The 20,222-nt window shown below is 30.4% G+C and overlaps 1 protein-coding gene across 1 annotated transcript in view; it reads right to left on the reverse strand.

Moving 5' to 3' along the window:
* Nucleotides 1–536: 536 nt before the first annotated feature.
* The window catches only part of Ace (Acetylcholine esterase), a 146,814-nt gene continuing 127,128 nt past the window's right edge, over nucleotides 537–20,222 (reverse strand). Inside the window, exon 9 of the mRNA XM_065515739.1 lies at nucleotides 537–684. Coding sequence (XP_065371811.1) covers nucleotides 566–684 — 119 coding nt within the window. The 3' untranslated portion in view covers nucleotides 537–565. The remainder of the gene's footprint in view (nucleotides 685–20,222) is intronic.

Raw genomic sequence — 20,222 nt, forward strand, 5'->3', positions numbered from 1 at the left:
GTTGTTTTACTTTGAAGACAAGTCAGCGGGAATGAATGCATGACGACTGACTTGTAGCTAAAACCGGCTTAAAAAGGGGGAGGTGTCTTTTCTTCATTTACAAAAATGTGGGTAATTGTTAATTAACTTCTAACTCTGTTTCTATTCATTGTAGTCTTTATAATTTTTGTAAGGGTTTGGATTTGCCTATAAAAAAACATGCAATTTTACATTTGATTTGCAACTGAACTTTTGTTTTTTTTTTTATTATTATTTTAAAAGTCTATCTGTTTGTGTATTTATAATTGTGTTTTGTCAGTTTATTTTAAATTGTTGGTTGTTGTTAAACTACAATTTGTGCTTGTGTTTCTAACATGTTTTTAATTGTTTTGTTTTTTTATTTTTTTGTCTAAATTATTTTTATGTTTTCATGTCATTTTGTTTACTATTTTCTCTTTTTATAAAGTATTTTTGAAGTTTTTTTTTTTTTTTGGTTTTTGCTTAATGTGTTGTTATTTTCATATATTTTCAATTAAAGTGAAAACAAAGAGTATAACTATTTTCTATATTTTATTTGTTATTTTTTTTATTGAAAAATGCATCTGACCATTATTGTGAGCATGATGACCCATTTTATTAAACTGTGCTGCTCGCTTATGACGGACACTGCCGCAGAATCTGCATTGTTGTTTTCACATTCGGAACCTGCAAGAGATAAAAATTAGTTTGTTATTTTCTTTTTGAAATGATGATGAGTTTTCTGTATTTTTTTTTTGTTTTGGTATGGTATTGATTAAACTTAAATTTTAAATAAATACAACTGAAATTGTTAAAATAATTTATTACTGAACTTGCCTTAAATAATTTATAAAAAAAAACTTTGTTACTTTGTTACAGTTTTTTTTCTATTGCATTATAATAAAGAAATCTTATTATGGGTATTTTAAGGTTTTATTATTCAGAAATTATTTTTACTCGAACATTTTTAAGCATAAGTAGTATAATATGACTTTTAATTACAAAATTCTTATAACAAGAACAAAAAAATGTATCCTAATACGGACATACAATTATTGGCATTTGTTTGAATGGTGCGACTTTCCGGTTGTATGAATTAAAAATGGGGAATTTTTTAAATTAGCTTTTATTTTGAAACTTTTGTACAATATAAAAAAAAAATAGCGGCCATTGTTAGTTTTCTTTGAACATATGGATTCCGAGCCAAAAGAACTGCTCATCTTTTGAGACCAAGAACGAATAACGCCAAATAAAATGAAGCATATCCCAGAGAAAGCGTTCTGCACCGATCAAAACAAATAGTATTCGGACAAGGCAAGGTCTGGACTATAAGGTTGTTGAGGCAAAACTTAACAACCACTTCATTCTGAATAGTTTTTAAAAGGTATTGTCACATGTGGCCGATCTTTGTCATGATGGAATATTACGGTTTAATTTCAACGATATAGGTTCCCTGTAATGGTCTGGTCAAATTTCAGCTGCTCATAAGATGCTCTCACCAAATGAGCCATGAATAATTGACTTTGATGTCGATTCGGCTGGATGCTGGGCTTCACATACGATCACTTACGCTTCGGGTTATTATAGTGAATCCATTTTTCATCGCAAGTAATAATTCGCTGCAAAAATTATTTTCTTTTATAGCATTCAAGCATCACTTCAGACATGCAAAATCGTCTTTCAGGGTATCTCGGTTTCAATTCGAATGGTACCCAATTTCCTACTTATGGATGAATCCTGCTGTTATTTTGATTTTTCTGTGAAGTCTTTTGGATCTTCAACAATTTTTGCTGGCCTGGGCGATCTTTGTTTTCTGTGTCAAAACCACCACTTCTGAATCGCACAAACCATCTCTCGCACATTGAAACTGATGGTTGAAGCTTATGGTGAGCTTTGGTGAGCAATCGCTGTGATTCAGCGGCACTTTTTTTTCAAATAAAAGAAGTAAAGCAAAACTTCCCGCATATGCCGCTTTGTCGACATTTTCGAAGCAAAATACCTTGTTGTATACACAGAAAAAACTATTTCTTAAACGGTTTCAATTCAAATATTTGTCACATATTGAACTGGTTTCAATTATTTCATAATTAAATCAAGTATTCATTTGCTCAAAAAAAAAAATACCTTGATATTTTCTATTGAATTTTGAGTTTTGAATTTTATTATTTTAACAATTGAATATACAATTTTCGTTATTGTTTGAACTTTAAATACAAACATTATTGAATAGATAATTTTCGTAATTGAAAACAGATTTTTGTTATTTTTTGTGTTTCAATTACGAAAATTATCTATTCAATAATTTTTGTATTTGATATTCAAACAATAACGAAAATTGTATATTCAATTGTCAAAATAATCAAATTCAAAACTCAAAATTCAATAGAAACAAGTAAGGAAGTATGGTCGTTCAAGCCCGACCATATAATACCCTACACTAAGTAAAAGAGCAAAAACATTTTTCTTTTAAAATTTCAATAATTTATATTTTTGAGTGATTTTCGGAAGTGGGCCTTATATGGGGGCTATGACCAATTATGAACCGATCACCATGAAATTAGGTCGTGTGATTTATGTCTATATTAAAGTTAAGTATGTTGAATTTTGTGTGTGTACCAACATTTTTAAGCGATTTATACACGTTAAAGTGATTTTCGGAAGCTGGTCTATATGGGAGCTATGACTAATTATGGACCGATCGTAACAAAATTTGGTGACATGAATTTTGTGTATATAAAACTTATTTGGAGCGGAATTTGTGGAGATACATATATAAATTAAACATTTATGACCGATAAAGTCCAATTTCGGGAGAACATTTGTATGGGGGCTAGATGAAATAGTGGACCGATTTCAGCCAGTTTCAATAGGCTTGGTCCTTGAGCCGAAAAAATAATATGTACCAAATTTCATCGAAATATCTTCAAAATTGCGACCTGTACTCTCCGCACAAGTTTTACATGGACAGCCAGCCGACCAGACGGACGGACGGACATCGTTTAATCGACTCAGAAAGTGATTCTAAGTCGATCGGCATACTTTAAGGTGGGTGTTAGACTAATATTTTTGGGCGTTACAAACATCTGTACAAACGCATTATATCCTCCCCACTATGGTGGTGTAGGGTATAAATATCAAGATAATCTGTTTTTGAGCAATTGAATACTTGATTTAATTATGAAATAATTGAAACCAGTTCAATATGGGATAAATATTTGAATTGAAATATAATTTTTTCTGTGTACACTATAATATTCAACAAATAAGTGGGACTAAATGACAGATGTGTACCGTTCAAAATGACATATAAGTTATTCAAAAAATTCGCCATATATTGTAAATCCAGCATTTTTAAGTCATACACCCATAGTTTTTCGTAAGTTGAATATGTAGTTTCAATACTGAATATAAAACAGGTTAAGGTTGTGAAAGTTTATTATTACAGTTGCGAACAAACAATATGCAACGCTGAGTAATCTGATCTTTGAGTTTACTTCTAGGCTTAAAACTGCATTCTATTAGTATGTTATTTTGGTTATTTTCTACACTATATCCAAACTAGCAACTAAATTGTTTTTATTTTTTTCTTTAATTTATGAAAATAGTGCGGTCCAAAAAAAATGCACTCCCTCTAATTTAATATATCGTCTCGCAAAGTCCAGGCGTTACTTTTTATTGGCTTTATTTATGAGTGGTTTTTTGGCGAGTTGTCTGGCGAACAAATTTAATTCAGTTAACTGATGTCTAGCGGTGTAAATGCCAATAGGGACTCCTAGGTGTTCACTAGCAACATCCACTGCCGTAATCTTACGGTCTAGGCTAGCCGTAATTTTTCGTAGACGACCGCTTACTGACTTTCTTTCCACTTTGTATCACAGACGAAATCGCTATTTTGTATACCCACCATCATTATGTAGATTTGGACTTCAATGGGGACTTTAAAAATTCACGTTAATATCATTATATTTAAATTATTTATTGACAATAAAACATTTATCCGATATACATTAATATATGGAGTTATATGGGGGATAGGGTCAATTATGGATCGATCCTCACAAAAGTTGGTAGAAAGATTATTCCAAGATATTCCAATTTCATCAGGATATTGATTATTATAAGATAATGTGGACTAGGAATAAATGTTTTCCAATTTTCGAGGTACTGTACAATATAATTTCAAAGTATTTGGAACTAATTTGTGCAAAATTTTATCAGGAGTGCAACAAATTTATGACTGCTCAAACAGAATTTCGGGAAATCATGGACCAATATTGCCAACTTTTAATACCAAACCAAACTTATCAATAGCGAGTATCTTTGAAAAATCAGCCAGGTAGCTCCTTTCGTTTGGGCTTAGAGCTCGGAAATTCCCGTAATGGAAAATTTTTAATCCCATGATATTATGCGAGAATTCCGGGGAATTATTTTCCTCAGTTTTATATGATGGCTTTTGAACTTGACTTTCTTTAAAATATGCTTAAAGCTTCAAAACAAATACATAAGATTCATACACGAATTTAATCCAAATAGACCAAAAACAAGTTCATTATTCAAAATATTCCAAAAATTCGTGATTGCTCACGGATGTCACAGAGTTCTATTCCGATAGAAAGTATTTTAGTATTTTGTTTTTACACAAAGAGTAAAACTAACATTTTTGGAATAAAACCACCTTCCGTGGAATTGAAATAAAATATTTATTTTTTTTCGAATTAACAGAACTAACTGGATTCTAACGAAAATAGAACAAAATCTAATTGAAATTGAAGCCATTCCGTTACAACTTACAAATGGTGACAGAAATCGAGTTAGTTTATCTCTTTATATTAAATTTTTATTGGATTTTTTTATTTGTATCCAATTACATTTTAAAACTAAATAATTAGTTCTAGACGGGAATTCCCGGAATCCCGGAAAATTTCAAAATGAATCCCGATTTCCCGGGAAATGAAAAAGTGAGGGAAAAGAAAAACTCTATTTGGTCTCTAACGTGTTTTCAACAGCCGGATGGACGGACGTAGCTGGATCGTCTTAGAATCTAACAAGGATTCAAAATATATAAACTAATATAGGTCTGCGATAAATATTTTAATGTATTACAAACCGAATGACAAAATCATTATACCCCCATAATTTTTGCTTGGTATAAAAAACATATTGGGTGTATGACTTAAAAATACGGGATTTACAGTATATGACGTATCTTTTGAATGCAGTTTTTCCTTTTAACTATTTATATGTCGATTTGAAGGGTACATATCTGTCATTTAGTCCAACTTTTTAAGCAACAAAGTCTTTTTGCTTCGAAATTGTCGAATTTTGTGGCAACAAAGCTTCATGTGTGGGAAGTTTTGCTTTATTTCTTTAATATGAAATAAAGTGCCGCTGAAGCACACCAATTGCCCACCAAAGCTTATGGTGAATGTGTTCCATTCATTTCAATGTGAGAGATATGGTCTGTTCGGTTCAGAAGTTGTGATTTTGACACGGAAGACAAAGATCGATCAGGCAGGCCAACCAAAAATTGGAGGCATAACTCCATGAAGATTGCTGTAAAATGTAATAGGAGCTTGCAAATTCATTGGGAGCTACTCAAGAATCTATTTCAAAACCTTTGCTAGCAGCAGGATTGATCCAAAAGCATTGAATTTGGGTACCATACAAACTGAAGCCGAAAGACCTTGAAATACGATTTGAACGCTATAAAAGAAAATCATTTTTGCACCGAATCATTACGTGCGATGAAAAATGGATTCATTACGGTAAATCAAAGCGTAACAGATCGTATGTGCAGACCGGACAACCAGACGGATCGACATCAAAGCTAAATATCCATGTCGCTAAGGACCTATGCTCCTTAAATCTTACTAGAACATCACAAGGAACCAGTACCGAACGCAACTGATTCGTTTGAAGGGAGCATTAGCCGAAAAACACCCAGAATATGCGTCCACACAATAAACCGTAATATTCCATTATGACAACGCTCGGACACATGTTGCAATACCTGTTAAAATGTATTTATTATTGAGAGTATCCGAAATTGGCTTGATTCGTTGTTGGCCTCAAAAGATGAGTAGTTCTTTTAGCTCGAAATCCATATGTTGCCAGAAAGATTTGAATATATTATATTGTACAAATGTTTTGTCCCTCGGGGCACGGAGATGCATCTTGGTTAGCTCCAGACCTGGGTGTTGTGCTTTGAGGGAAAATATGGAGCGAAACCGGGGCTCCGAGTCGCACGGGTCTCATTCCTGATGAGAATTTAATTCTTTTAAATTCGCAGCTGACTAGAGTCTTATCTAGTAGCTCGTGGATCCTTTGCCCCAGGACTCCGGTCCTGTAGGATCGTTGGTGTTGGTCACTTAGAGTGATGTCGAGTTGGCTGTGGTTTAAACCCAAAATCGCGGGAAGAAGATCGTTATTTAAAGTACTGATGTTCGGGATAGTGACGAATTTCGGTGCACCAAATGAATTTTCTGAGTGCTGATGCTGAGAACAACAGGAAATGTATTGGGATAGTAGCATCCGTGATGTACTATCCCTTATAGTGGCACACTCTGACTTTTATCGGTCGGGAGCTTTTGAAGTCAGAGATCATACATCGGACTGGATTACCAGGCCGGATGTTGCTGTTCTGATAATTGTCCAGGGCTTGTTAGTTGATTAGCTAGCTATGGATGGCAGGGATTAGATAGCCCCAGCTCTCGAGCAAGGGGTTTATGCAATGATACGTGCAATCTTTGTGTGAGAATTTGCAAATTGAGCGTTCTTTGGCGAGGCGTTCAATGGCGGTGATAGACGCATGTTTCTATCCGGTGTTGCGAACACCGTGCGATTAGGCCCTATGGGCACGTACGCACGAAAATCTTGAACACAAAATTGTACAAATGTTTCAAAGTAAAAGCAAAAAAATTTAAAAAAAATCCGCCAAAAATTTTTTTAGTCATACACTCAATAATTTTTTAACAATATTTTTCTACTTAATATATTTGTTAATAGGTTAAAATTAGTAAGACACTTCCGTAAGGGTAGACATAATTTCCTTTCTCATGATATAAATAAAATATGTGTAATTTTACTTTCCCACCTGTCAAATAAATTTAATGCGCGCAAACCTCATTTAAACTGAATTAAAACGTAAGTGCTACAACATATTTTTAAACTTAAAAACTAAAGCACACACAAAAACTTAATTTTAAAATAATGAACGATAAAATAAATAAATTAAGTAATAAATTAAAAACAAAATAAAACACTGGTGCGAATTTTGGGTGCAGTCTGATTTATAAAATTTAGCTTACTTACCTTTAAATAAAATAAGCTAATTTCATTTTATTTTATTTCATTTCATGTCTTTCTCTTGTATTCATTTCATTTAATTTAGTTTTATTTATTTTCGTCTAAGCTGACATTTATCTTATTAATATTATTTATTTACAATAAATTATTTACTGTTATTATTTATTTTATATTATTTGAAACGTTGTTTTTTTTTTTTTTTTTTTTTGGTTGACTAAAATTAAAACTTGGTTTTTAACAAGTTTAAAATTTTGGATTATTTTAATTGGTTTTATTATATATTTTTTTTGTTCTTTCTAAATATTAGAATGCACATAGAAACAATTAATACTTTTTGTTTAAAAATTAAAACAACAAACTGAAAAAAATCAAATTAAAAAATAAAACAAAATCAACTGAACACAAACTCACATTAAGGGGTGACAGTAGAATACTTTCGACAAAAATAATATTGAAATTATGAATATTACTCTTTTTTTGAACAAATTAACACTGAGTGACAAGTTGAAGTTATTAATTTGTATTTAGACATGACATTGTCATAATTTACGAATAAAATAATTAACAAATTTTAACTAGATATTGCTGTAGAGATTACACCCACTAATGTTGTCTTAGGAATAAACAAATATTAATGTGTTTTTGAAATTTACATGTAATTCATTTATTTTCAATATGTAAAAGTGTTTGTATGCCAAATTTGTTATGTCTTTTTCTCGAGTACTGAAATCAATATCTGACAAATTAATAAATTGCTTATAATTGTAGTCTGTTAGTAAAGCCTTCGTCCAGGACAAATTCGATTTAATTTAGAAATGAGATTCGGTACTTTTATTAAGGCAGTAGATTTTTTAACAATTTATTTTACTGTGAATCCTTGTAGGTTAAAAAGTCAATCTAACACTATCCGTCAATCCTCTCACCATCCTGTGGCATTCGGAAAAAAACGTTCCGTCTTCCTCTCTGATTTATGATAGGTGGTCTTCATGTGATTAGCTTGTGGCAAATTAGTTCAGCTCTTATTTCTTTAACAAAATGAAAAAATGCGTGGTCACATTACTTATCGTTCGATATAACCAATATAGCGCTTCCGTTTTTCCCAGCAGGTTGGCTAATCAATGGTAACTGCTATTCATTCACTGGAGTTCACAGATCCTGATATCAAGAGTTATTAAGTTTGACAATTAAAATCTGTCCACAATACCATTATCGTTGGTAAGCTGGACAATCTTTGGTAACTTAAATTTCCACACACCACACGATCTTGTCATGTCCTCAAATGCTTATGTTTAAGCAGACCAAGACCCAGATCTCAGAAACTAATTAAACTGATTTTAAATGGTCTTTGAAGAGTTCAATTGAAATTGCCACATATCTTGCAACATTAATAAGCTACCGATAAGCTTTATACCTGCTGACAGCTCTTTACTAGGACAACAGGCACTGAGTCTAACTAAACCAACATGCAGATCTGTGAGATTTATTAAACTGTCTTGAAACATCATTTTGAAGTGTTCACTTTTCAACTGAAATACATGTCCTGAATTATTAATTAGGCCACCGGCAGGCGCGGATCTAGAGGGGGTGAAATAGGAATTGCAAAGTAGAACAATAATGATATCTGTTAGAAGTGATAGAACTTACGCAAGTGTTAACTGTCAATTTACACTCAAAGCACACAATTTTCTGAAAATTAGTGAATTCACTTAATTGTGAATAAATTCGAAAAGAATCCATCGATTTTTATGGTCGATATCGAATTTAGTTCCCATTACATATTACTTTGCGATAAAATAATAAATCTGAACAATTTCTGCCGTTTTCGATTTTTCATAATTTTTTTAAAACAAAAAAATTTGCTATTTTCATGTAAAAAATATATTTTTTGCTTCAATTTGTTATTATAGCTCAGAAACTACTGAGCCGATTAAAACGCAATATATATGTAAAAATTTGTACATAGCATGGGGAAAATGTTTTCAAAATTCAATCAATCAAAAGAAGAACATTAACTACTAAATTTTATGTATATCAAACAAAAAAGTAAAATTTTGTGAAAATGAGCGAATTCACTTAATTGCGAATAATTTCGAAAATAATGAATCCATTTTTATGGCCGATATCGCATTTTGTTGCCATTATATGTGGCTATGGGATAAAGCAATAAACCTAAACCATTTCTGCCGTTTTCAATTTTTCATGATTTTTAAAAAAAAAAATATTTGCTATTTTCACGTAAAAAATATATTTTTTGCTTCAATTTGTTATTATAGCTCAGAAACTACTGAGCCGATTAAAACGCAATATATACGTAAAAATTTGTATATAGCATGGGGAAAATGTTTTAAAAATTTAATCAATCAAAAGAAGAACATTAACTACTAAATTTTATGTATATCAAACAAAAAAGTAAAATTTTGTGAAAATGGGCGAATTCACTTAATTGTCAAGAAATTCGAAAAGAATCTATCGATTTTTATGGCCGATATCGCATTTAGTTCCTATTACATCTGGCTTTGCGATAAGGCAATAAATCTGAACAATTTCAGCCATATTCGATTTTTCATGATTTTTTAAAACACAAACATTTTATATTTTCACGTAAAAAATATATTTTTTGCTTCAATTTGTTATTATAGCTCAGAAACTACTGAGCCGATTAAAACGCAATATATACGTAAAAATGTGTACATAGCATGGGGAAAATGTTTTCAAAATTCAATCAATCAAAAGAAGAACATTAACTACTAAATTTTATGTATATCAAACAAAAAAGTAAAATTTTGTGAACATGAGCGAATTCACTTAATATCAAATAAATTCGAAAAGAATCCATCTATTTTTATGATCGATATCACTTGTTGTTGCTATTATATGTGGGTTTGCGACCAAGTAACAAACCTAAACCATTTCTGCCGTTTTCAATTTTTCATGATTTTTTTAAAAGAAAAATATTTGCTATTTTCACGTAAAAAATATAGTTTATGTATCAATTCGTTTAGATAACTCCAAAGCTACTAAGCCGATTAAAACGCAATATATAAACGCATTAAAGGTTATTAAACTTTTCTAAGTTCATTTTAATAATATCGGCCTAACCCTTTTTGAGTAATCATAAATTATGTGCAGAAACGTCTAAAAAAAATTCACAATTTTACACAATAAAATTAAAAAAAAAACTTCACCATAGCATTTAAAATTTGGACCATATTTGTACTACTGGAACCTGGTTTAAAAAGCCTCAAAATTTTTTTTCGATTTTGTTGCCCTTCTTTTTATTATTTCACAAACCTTTAATTGCTCTTATCCAACCCATTGTGCAAAACGTTTATTATAATAGACACATAACATTACTACAAAACCATTTAATAACATTAATATAAAGTGTCTAAAGGTGTGATGCTATTATTTAATTAAAAAAAACTCTATAGATTATAAAGTCATAAACAGAAATATAAATTTTCAAAACTAATTGTGCGATGTCCATAACTTTTGGCTTCAGGCTTTAAAGGTAGTTTAACTCATAATTAATTTAACAAATCGTGTGTTTTATAGAATACAGAAATTATAATTTCAATTAATTATAATTTTATATAAATTTGAATATTAGTAGCAATTACAATAGCCTAACAATCTATACTATAGGTAGACTATTTGTTTCGATAATGAGAACTAAATCTATTGAAGAAAAAATTTCAAATTTCATTAAAGGTAACCATAAAATTTAATCAGCTCATAAATCAAAAATAACAAATAAACATTTGGTTTAAAGGTTTTAAAAGTAACCCAGCGATAAATGTAAATATTTAATAAGCATTAGTACGGATGTTAGTAGAGCTGCTCCAAAATTGTAGATAACAGAAGGGCCTTAAGGAAGCTTTAGCAAAACGTCTTCTGTAAGCATTATTAAGCCTCGTGGTTAAGGAATCGATACTCTTCCAATAGACGAATCGAATTAATCGAACTACATGAGTAATTTTAAAGCTGATTTTATTAGAGTTATTTTTTTTATCGAACAATCAAAAAGTCGAGTAAATTCAATACTTTAATTATCAGGGCAAGAAAACAGCATGGATATGCATAAGACAAATATACATTAATGCTTTAAATTAATTTTATTGTAATAAGAAAAATTGGATACAAAGGACATAATAAAACTAATTAGAAAGTAATTGTCGATCAAGCCCTCAATGATTTTCGTTATGAACCGATCGCCATAAGATCTTGTGAGTTATGTCTATATGAAACTTAATTCTGTTGGACTTTATGTGAATACCAAAATTTTTAAGAGATTTATGATGGTAATTATGTACCAATTGTCATAAAATTACGCAGCATGACTTCCTTATATATAAAACTCATTTGAAACGAAATTTGTATTGATATCTATATAAATTGAACAGTTATGAAAGATAAAGTCAAATATCGGGAGGACATTTGTATGGGGGCTAGGTGAAATAATGGACCGATTTCAGCCAGTTTTAATAGACTTCGTCTTTCGGCTGAAATAAGTGTACGTACCAAATTTGATCGAAATATCTTTAAAATTGCGACTAGTATTTTGCGCACTATTTTTACATGGACAGCCAGCCTGATGGACGGACGGACAGAAGGACGGAAGGAAGGACGGAAGGAAGGAAGAATGGACATCGTTAAATCGATTCAGAAAATGATTCTGAGTAGATCGGTAGACTTTAATTTGGGTGTAAGACTAATATTTTTGGGCATTACAAACATCAGCATAAACGCATTATACCCTGCCTGCTTTGGTGGTGTAGCTTATAAATAACAAACTTATTACATACAATGAAGCTTTTATAAAATGATTTCTTATGCATAAAGAAGCTGTGAAATAATGCTTTCTGAATACTAGTACTACATCATACAGCCTCACAAGTGAGTAAACCCATATATTGTTTGAATTTTTTTTAAGATAATGAAAATCCTAAATTCTAAACACCGATGTAAATTCAAAAGTTTCTGATTGTTGGAGATTGGACTGAATAATAGATTCGGTCGGTTCTGAAAAAAAATTCAAGTCGATAATGATTTTTATGATCTTAAAAAAATTACTGGCGCACAGTGGTATAGACAAAAAATAGAGGGAAATAAATCCGTAAATTCTAAACGCTTAGTCCGATTTCAATGAAATTTTTCGTGCGCAGGGTACAATCGCACAGACAACCCATTATTATTAATGTTTCGGTATAGACAATAAACTCTAATATTAATTTACATTAAATATTATTTCTATTTTGTCTTTTGATTGAAATGATAAAAGGTGTCGCATTGTTATTATTATTATTCATATCTACATACAAACAAATAAATCTATTGCCAATTTCTTTGTCAGTTACTCAGACACGTGCCATTTTGGCAAAGAAAAAAAAACACTTTTGGGGTTAAAATTTGATTCACTGATTTTATCGCAGATTTTTTTTTCTTTTATATATTTTTTTCACCGACATGTGTTTACTATAAATTGTTATGACATTTTAAAATGTTTAGAAAAATTTAAAAAGAAAAAAATCTTAATAAAAGCGTGTTCAAATAATTCTTTTTATACCCTCCACCACCATAAGTGGTGAATGAGGGTATATATAAGTTTGTCATTCCGTGTGTAACATTGAGAAATATTCATCTGAGACCCAACAAAGTATATATATTATTGATCCTTATGAAATTCTAAGTCGATTGAACCATGTCCGTCTGTCTGTCCGTCTGTCCGTCTGTGTAAAACACGCTCACGTCCAAAATACGCAAACAAACTTAGTAGAGTTGCAAGAACAATGTTTATTATTGTCCTAAGCAGTTTGGTATTGAAAATCAGCGAAATCGGTACAGTGGAACCAAAGTTATGAATGAAAATGTGGGACAACCTCAAAAAAAAAATAGATAATTTTCACATATTTTTGGAAGTTTTTTGTAAATATATTGCAGCTAATATCATAAAATTTTGCACTCGTTACATTTATGATAAAAGGAGTAACTCTGGTGAAAATTATAAGAATCGGTCCATGATTTCTCCTAGCCCCCATACAAATTTCTTCCCGAAATATGGTTCTATGGTCTATAAATGCCTACAGAATAGGAATATCCACATAAAATTCAGCAAAAATAAGTTTCGTGGTAAAAGTAATTATATTACAAAATTTTTCGTGGATCGGCCCATATTTGACCATAGCCCCCATATAAAGTACACTTCCGAAAATCTCTTAAATAAGCATAAATGTCTTATAAATATCGCTATCAAGTTGAAATTCGACATGAATAATCCCCATATATACCAAAATCGCTGTACCTAATTCTATGAAGATCGGCCGATAATTGGTTATAGCTCCCATATAAGGACCACTTCCGAAAAACACAATAACCTACATAAATATCTAAAAAATATCAATATCAAAACAAAATTTCACACACATCCATAGTTTATACTTAGAAATCATATTACTGGATTTTATGAATATCGGTCCATATTTGACCATAGCTCCCATATAAGGTCCACTTCCAAAAATCAGTTAAGTACTCATAAAACTCTTATAAATACATTTATCATGGTAGAATTCGACAATAATTATACTCATATATATATATCACTGTACCAAATTTTATGCAGATTGGCCGATAATTGGTCATAGCTCCCCTATAAGGCCCATTTCCGAAAAAAGATATTAACCTTAAAAAGTATTAAAAACATATCGATATCAAAATTAAATTACGCACAGATCCAGTAATTTGAATCCAGTAATCATACTTCTGGATTTTGTGAATATCGGTCCATATTTAACCATAGCTCCTATATAATGTCCACTCCCGAAAATCACTAATATCCTCATAAATTTCTTACAAATATAGTTATCAGGTTGAAATTCAAAACAAATTTATTCAATATATACAAAAATCGATGTACCAAATTTTATGATGATAGGCCCATAATTGGTCATAACCTCCATATAAGAACTACTTCAGGAAAACACATTACCGTGCACAAATATCCATAAAAATCTACACTACTACACGATTTTTTAAATATTGGTGCAAAATTCGGCATAGCTCCCACATAAGGTCCACTCTTGTTAATAGCTTTGTTTATATGAAATTCTAAAAAAAATAACCCTTAAATACTTAGGACCATAATAGGTCATAGCATCCTTATATTAAACCAAAATAGTACACAGATCAGTAATTTGTATTCAAAATCATAATACTGAATTTTGTGAATATTGGTCCATAATTGGCCACAGCTCTCATATAAATACATAAAAATCACGTAAAAATATTTTATGACAATCGAATCATAATAGGTCATAGCTCCCGCATAAGTCCCACAACCAGATATTTTGAAATTTGTCTAAATATATGTGTATACCCTTTTTATACTCTGTTTCTTCGCTTGTGGTTAAAAGGGAATAAATGTTGATCCAAACATATTAACTAATTATTAAGTATATAAATTGTTAAATTTCATTTCATGAGGTCCAGACTTAAACTCGACAACACTTCCCCTTTGCGCATGTGAAATTTCATTAAAATCGGACTAAGGGTTTAGAAGTTACAGATTTATTTCCCTTTTTTTTTCTCATACCACTGTGCACCACTTTGACACTCAGATATTGTAGATCGTTTAACCCAGTTCCAACAAATTGTTTACGGTTACCTATGTAAGAAAATAATAATTTACACAACAATTTCTCAATTAAAAGACAATAATTAACTGTTCAAATGTTCTAATAGGAATTTCAGTTATAAATTGCTGAATTAGATAAAAGTTTTTGTACATATGAAATAAAACATCTTCTGCGTAAACTAGTCTTTCTAACAATTGTTATATTATTTCAGCTTTTATACCATCATATTTAGGTGGAGGGTATTTAAGATTCGGCACTGCCGAATATAGTACTCTTACTTGTTAATGTTAATTTTAAGCACCAATAAGTCTGTATGTTAATGAGTCCGCAAGAAAAAAGAAACTGTATTATTGCTTTATTTTAAACAGTTTTACCACAAATAAACCACAAAAATGAATCAATAGTCAGTTGTATTATTTAAAAAAAAAACATCAACGACGACTAATAGTCTGGTGTATCCAGATTTTAAGTTTTAATTTCGCACAGTGATCATAAATCAATGGTATTGGAAAAATTTCTTTAGAACGGCAACATTTTTCAAACGAAAATGTGGCTCATGGCAACAAGTTCAAAATAATTTATTCCCCCAAAAAAAGGTGCCAATAAATAAAATTTAGATTTAAGATGTTATATGTTAATTAGAGATATGTGAAAAAAAATATACTAAGAATTTCATTAATACAAGAAACTGATTAGAAAGACACATAAATTAAAGCATTTCTATTGATCTGGTTCGTATACATATTTATTTAATATGCTACATTATGAATATATTAATGAGAGGAATCTCCGGATGCTGCATAACCATTTAACAGTGTTGTCTGCAATCTATTGATCTTTATTTTCATCGCCTTAGTAAATATGTTAGGATGATATTGAAGATCACACAATTCATTTTGTTTTTTCATAACATAAATATAACAACAGCTCAAGAAAGTTATCAGAGTGAAAATTAAATTTAAGTTATTTGATTAGTAATAAACACACGCAGAGAAAACATATAATTGGGCATGGTTACTGTAACCATTTAAATAGTGTTACAAGATTTTTAAGAATATTATAGTCACAGTAACTATTTACACGATTGTAGTAACCATAATATGGTTAATTTATGATTCACATGATTGTATCAACCATATATATGGTTACAGTAAACAAATATATGTATGTGGCAACCATATTTATGATGAATAATTTTATCATAATATGTTGTTCTCAGATTATGATAAGCCTTAAGCCGAGAGCAACATAATATGATAAGTCCTTCATCATGGTTGTCACAAACATGGTTGTCACAAACATATATTTGTTTACTGTAACCATATATATGGTTGATACAATCATGTGAATCGTAAATTAACAATATTATGGTTACCACAATCATGTAAATGGTTACTGTGACAATAATATAGTTAAAAAACTTGTAACAATATTGAAATGGTTACAATAACCATGCCCAACTATATTTTTTCTCTGCGTGCAGATAAAGCCTAGTTCTGTAATGCTGCGGCACTTTAAAATAAACATCTGTAAATCAGTGACTGAAAATATGGGATCATTATTGCTAGTATTATATTATACAAAAAGTTATTTGTCAGAAAAATGCTTCATTGAAATATTTCACTCCCTGCTATGTTGGGGCGACTCAACATAATTGTTCGGCATTACCTTGCCGAATCAAACACAGAAATTTGATAGCAATTCTTTGAAACTTATAAAAAACATATACTCATGATCAGCTCATGCTTGAGCTAAATCGTCTTATTATTAACATCTAATAAACAATAAAAAACGTTGGATTTACCATTAAAGCACTGCTCCACGTTCAATATATATTGTGATATTTGGATCGCGATCCATTGTAATGGATCACGCAAATCACGTTATTCTGCGATTTAGATCGCGATCCATCAATACTGCATGCTACACGTTCAATAAATATCGCGATACTGGATCGCGGTCAATATCTATATATTGAAGTTGTAGCAGTGCCCTTACGATAATAAGTATTATTCCTTGAGTCGTCATGTGAAGCATGTTTGAAGAGCACAACATGTTGTGGCAAGTGTTTAATAAAATAATTATTTCAAGCTTTTCTTAAACCTTAATCAGATATGATCATGAGCAGATTTGTTAATTTTAATGAACTATTGCTGAAATAAAATTTGGTCCCTCTAACCACTGTAATTATTTAAAATAGGAATTTTTATTTTTGGTGAATGTTTTTTTTATAGACATTCAAGTTTTTTAATTACTCTTTTGTTTTAACTTTAGCTTAGAAACAATCACTAAATAATTGGTTAATGCTGTGGGTAAGTAGGAATTTTTGTTTTAATTGATGCCAGTCATGGTCTACCCTATACAAAGTTTAATACAGTTTATTTTGTTAAGCAATTTGTGTCAGTTTAAAACTAAAATCAATATTGTCATTCTGAGTTCAATTTTAGAATGAAGAAAAAAAAGTTTCCAAAAATTTTGACAAGATTTGAATCAAAAACAAAGAAAACACAGATGGGGGATTCACACGGTCTGATATTAAGTCGTATTGTCGTAATGTCCTAATATATTATGATTTTTGTTGTGTTCTAAACAAAAAAAGTAATAAAACTTTTTGAACTACATACATATGTATGTTTATTGTTTTGTCATAAAATAACACTTTTTTGTTTGAAGCACAATAACAATTTGTTGAAACTATCATAATATGTATGTATATTATGACATTGTGACAACATGGCTTAATAGCAGGCCGTGTGATCATAAAGTCCACCGGTAGAGTTATGTGTAAGGCATCACATCAGGCAAATGTAATCCACGGGTTTGCTGGCACATATGTTGAATTTCCTCCTTCAATGCACCAGCGAATGTTGGCACAGTGGTATAGAAAAAAAAGAGGCAAATAAATCTGAAACTTCTAAACCCTTAGTTCGATTTGAATAAAGAAGATTTGTTATGGAGTTTGTGTTTTAAAACTATCATATTTCTTCGTCTGTGTTCCGATTTCCAAAAAATTATATGCAGTTATATGCATTTGAATTCAAGACCTTAACAACTCGCAGAGAAATTACATATCACTATTATTTATATTCGTAAAAATGTTTTTAGGTAGGCAAACATACATTTCTATGAATTTCTATGTTAGATAAATTCTCTGCGAGTTGTTAAGTTTTCCCTAATTAATTTGCCACGTAAAAACATAAGGTAGACATGTTATATATCAGTGGTTAGGAGATTTTCATTTCCCTATTTTTTCTATATTGTTACACAAAGGGGATGTTCTCTTTTTTACTGCTCCAATTTTACTTAACCTAAACTGTCAGCTGTCAAACATTTTGCATAAACATCTACTCTCTTTTTAATAAAAGTAGTATTTCGACTCCTTTTTTTAAAAAAGTAGTATTTCTACTCCTTTTTTAACAAAAGTAGTATTTCTACTCTTTTTTAAAAAAAGTAGTATTTATACTCCTTTTTCAAAAAAAGTAGTATTTATACTCTTTTTTTTTAAAAAAAGTAGCATTTCTACTCTTTTTTTTAAAAAAAAAAGTTGTATTTCTACTCCTTTTTTTAAAAAAGTAGCATTTCTACTCCTTTTTAAAAAAATTTAGTATTTCTACTTCTTTTTTAAAAAAAGTAGTATTTCTACTCCTTTTTTAAAAAAAGTAGTATTTCTACTCCTTTTTTTAAAAAAAAGTAGTATTTCAACTCCTTTTTCAAAAAAGTAGTATTTTTACACCTTTTTCAAAAAAGTAGTATTTCTACTCCTTTTTTTTAAATAAGTAGTATTTATACTCCTTTTTTAAAAAAGTAGTATTTCTACTCCTTTTTTTAAAAGTAGTATTTCTACTCCATTTTAAAAAAAGTAGTATTTCTACTCCTTTTTCAAAAAAGTAGTCTTTCTACTCCGTTTTTTTTAAAAAGTAGTATTTCTACTCCTTTTTTTAAAGGAACATCTGTATACAGAATCGCAATAAAATAAAACTAATGTGGGTTCCACCCACGTTAACATCACAGGTAACGAGTATGCAGATTCAGCAGCAACTGAAGCTATTCGACGACATTTGCTGATGTTTCCCACACATGGGAATCTCGAGATATAATCAACGCTATATCAAGACATTCAAAAAATATAAAAAGTGAAAAATGGTCAAGCTAGCAGCATAATTATAAAAACATGAATCCTTCAGGAAACAAACCAATATTCCCAAAACATTCCTCCAGAAGAGAAACGTCTGCAATAGTTCGCCTAAGAATTGGGCACTGCAAATTCTCCCACAAACATCTACTAGAGAAAAATACTGCGCCACAATGTAATACCTGCAACACACAACTTATTTATTTTGGCAGAGATATAACCGCCAATATATCTTTGTTTCAAAGCACTCTCTGTCCGTCTATCTGACTGTTAATATCAACTTGACAAAGCCCCCAAATATCAATTTAACGGCAATCTCTGTCTGTGCGTCTCTCTGACTCTTGATATCAACTTTCCAAAGCCCCCAAATATCAATGTATCGGTTATGCTTGCAAGAATTTTGATTTTTTTTAAATCAGCCAAATCGGAACACAAATTGTGTTATCCTTAAAATTAAATCGAGACTTTTTTGGAGATATATGACTGTTTTGCGACCGGATGCCATCTAAAAAATTATGCATAAGAAAAAGATGAATTGTTAAAACTCTTTGAATTTTAAAATATAATTTACAATCCATCTGCTTAATTTATTTAGGGTAACGAAAATTCACTTATGTATACATATTTAAAAATATACTCCTACTTGTTTAAACTAAATTTTTTTCTAATAGTATTAAAATAATTAAACGCAAAAGTTAGTTTAACCAGTTTAATATTATTATACAGATTAAATTTCTACATTAGGATGGCTCCCAAAAATATTTTCAACTGCCTGCCAACAAAAATCAAAGTTTACTTGTCTTTAACATACCATTTGTAGAAAATTGTATTCCAACCAAAGGACTAAATAACCTTTTTCTGTTTTGTCACATATTTGTTCAATTTTTTATTTCCATTATCGAAAACAAAATAAATTTTATCTCTTAACCATTCCGTTAATTAATTGATTCATAGGCTTAATTCCTTTGCAATTCAAATGTATTGAATTTGTTCCTTTGAGAATTCATTCAAACATACAAACCAGCTTTCGCTAATTTACTATTATTTTCTTTAAATATGAATAGCCTTGGATTTCTTAAAATTTTAATTAAAATTTCAATTTGTATTCAGTAGACCTACTAGCAATGTTAATTTTCCTGCTTCTGTTTTTGTCACTC

The sequence above is a fragment of the Calliphora vicina genome, chromosome 1, assembly GCF_958450345.1.
Source record: "Calliphora vicina chromosome 1, idCalVici1.1, whole genome shotgun sequence".
Classification (NCBI taxonomy): Eukaryota; Metazoa; Arthropoda; class Insecta; order Diptera; family Calliphoridae; genus Calliphora; species Calliphora vicina.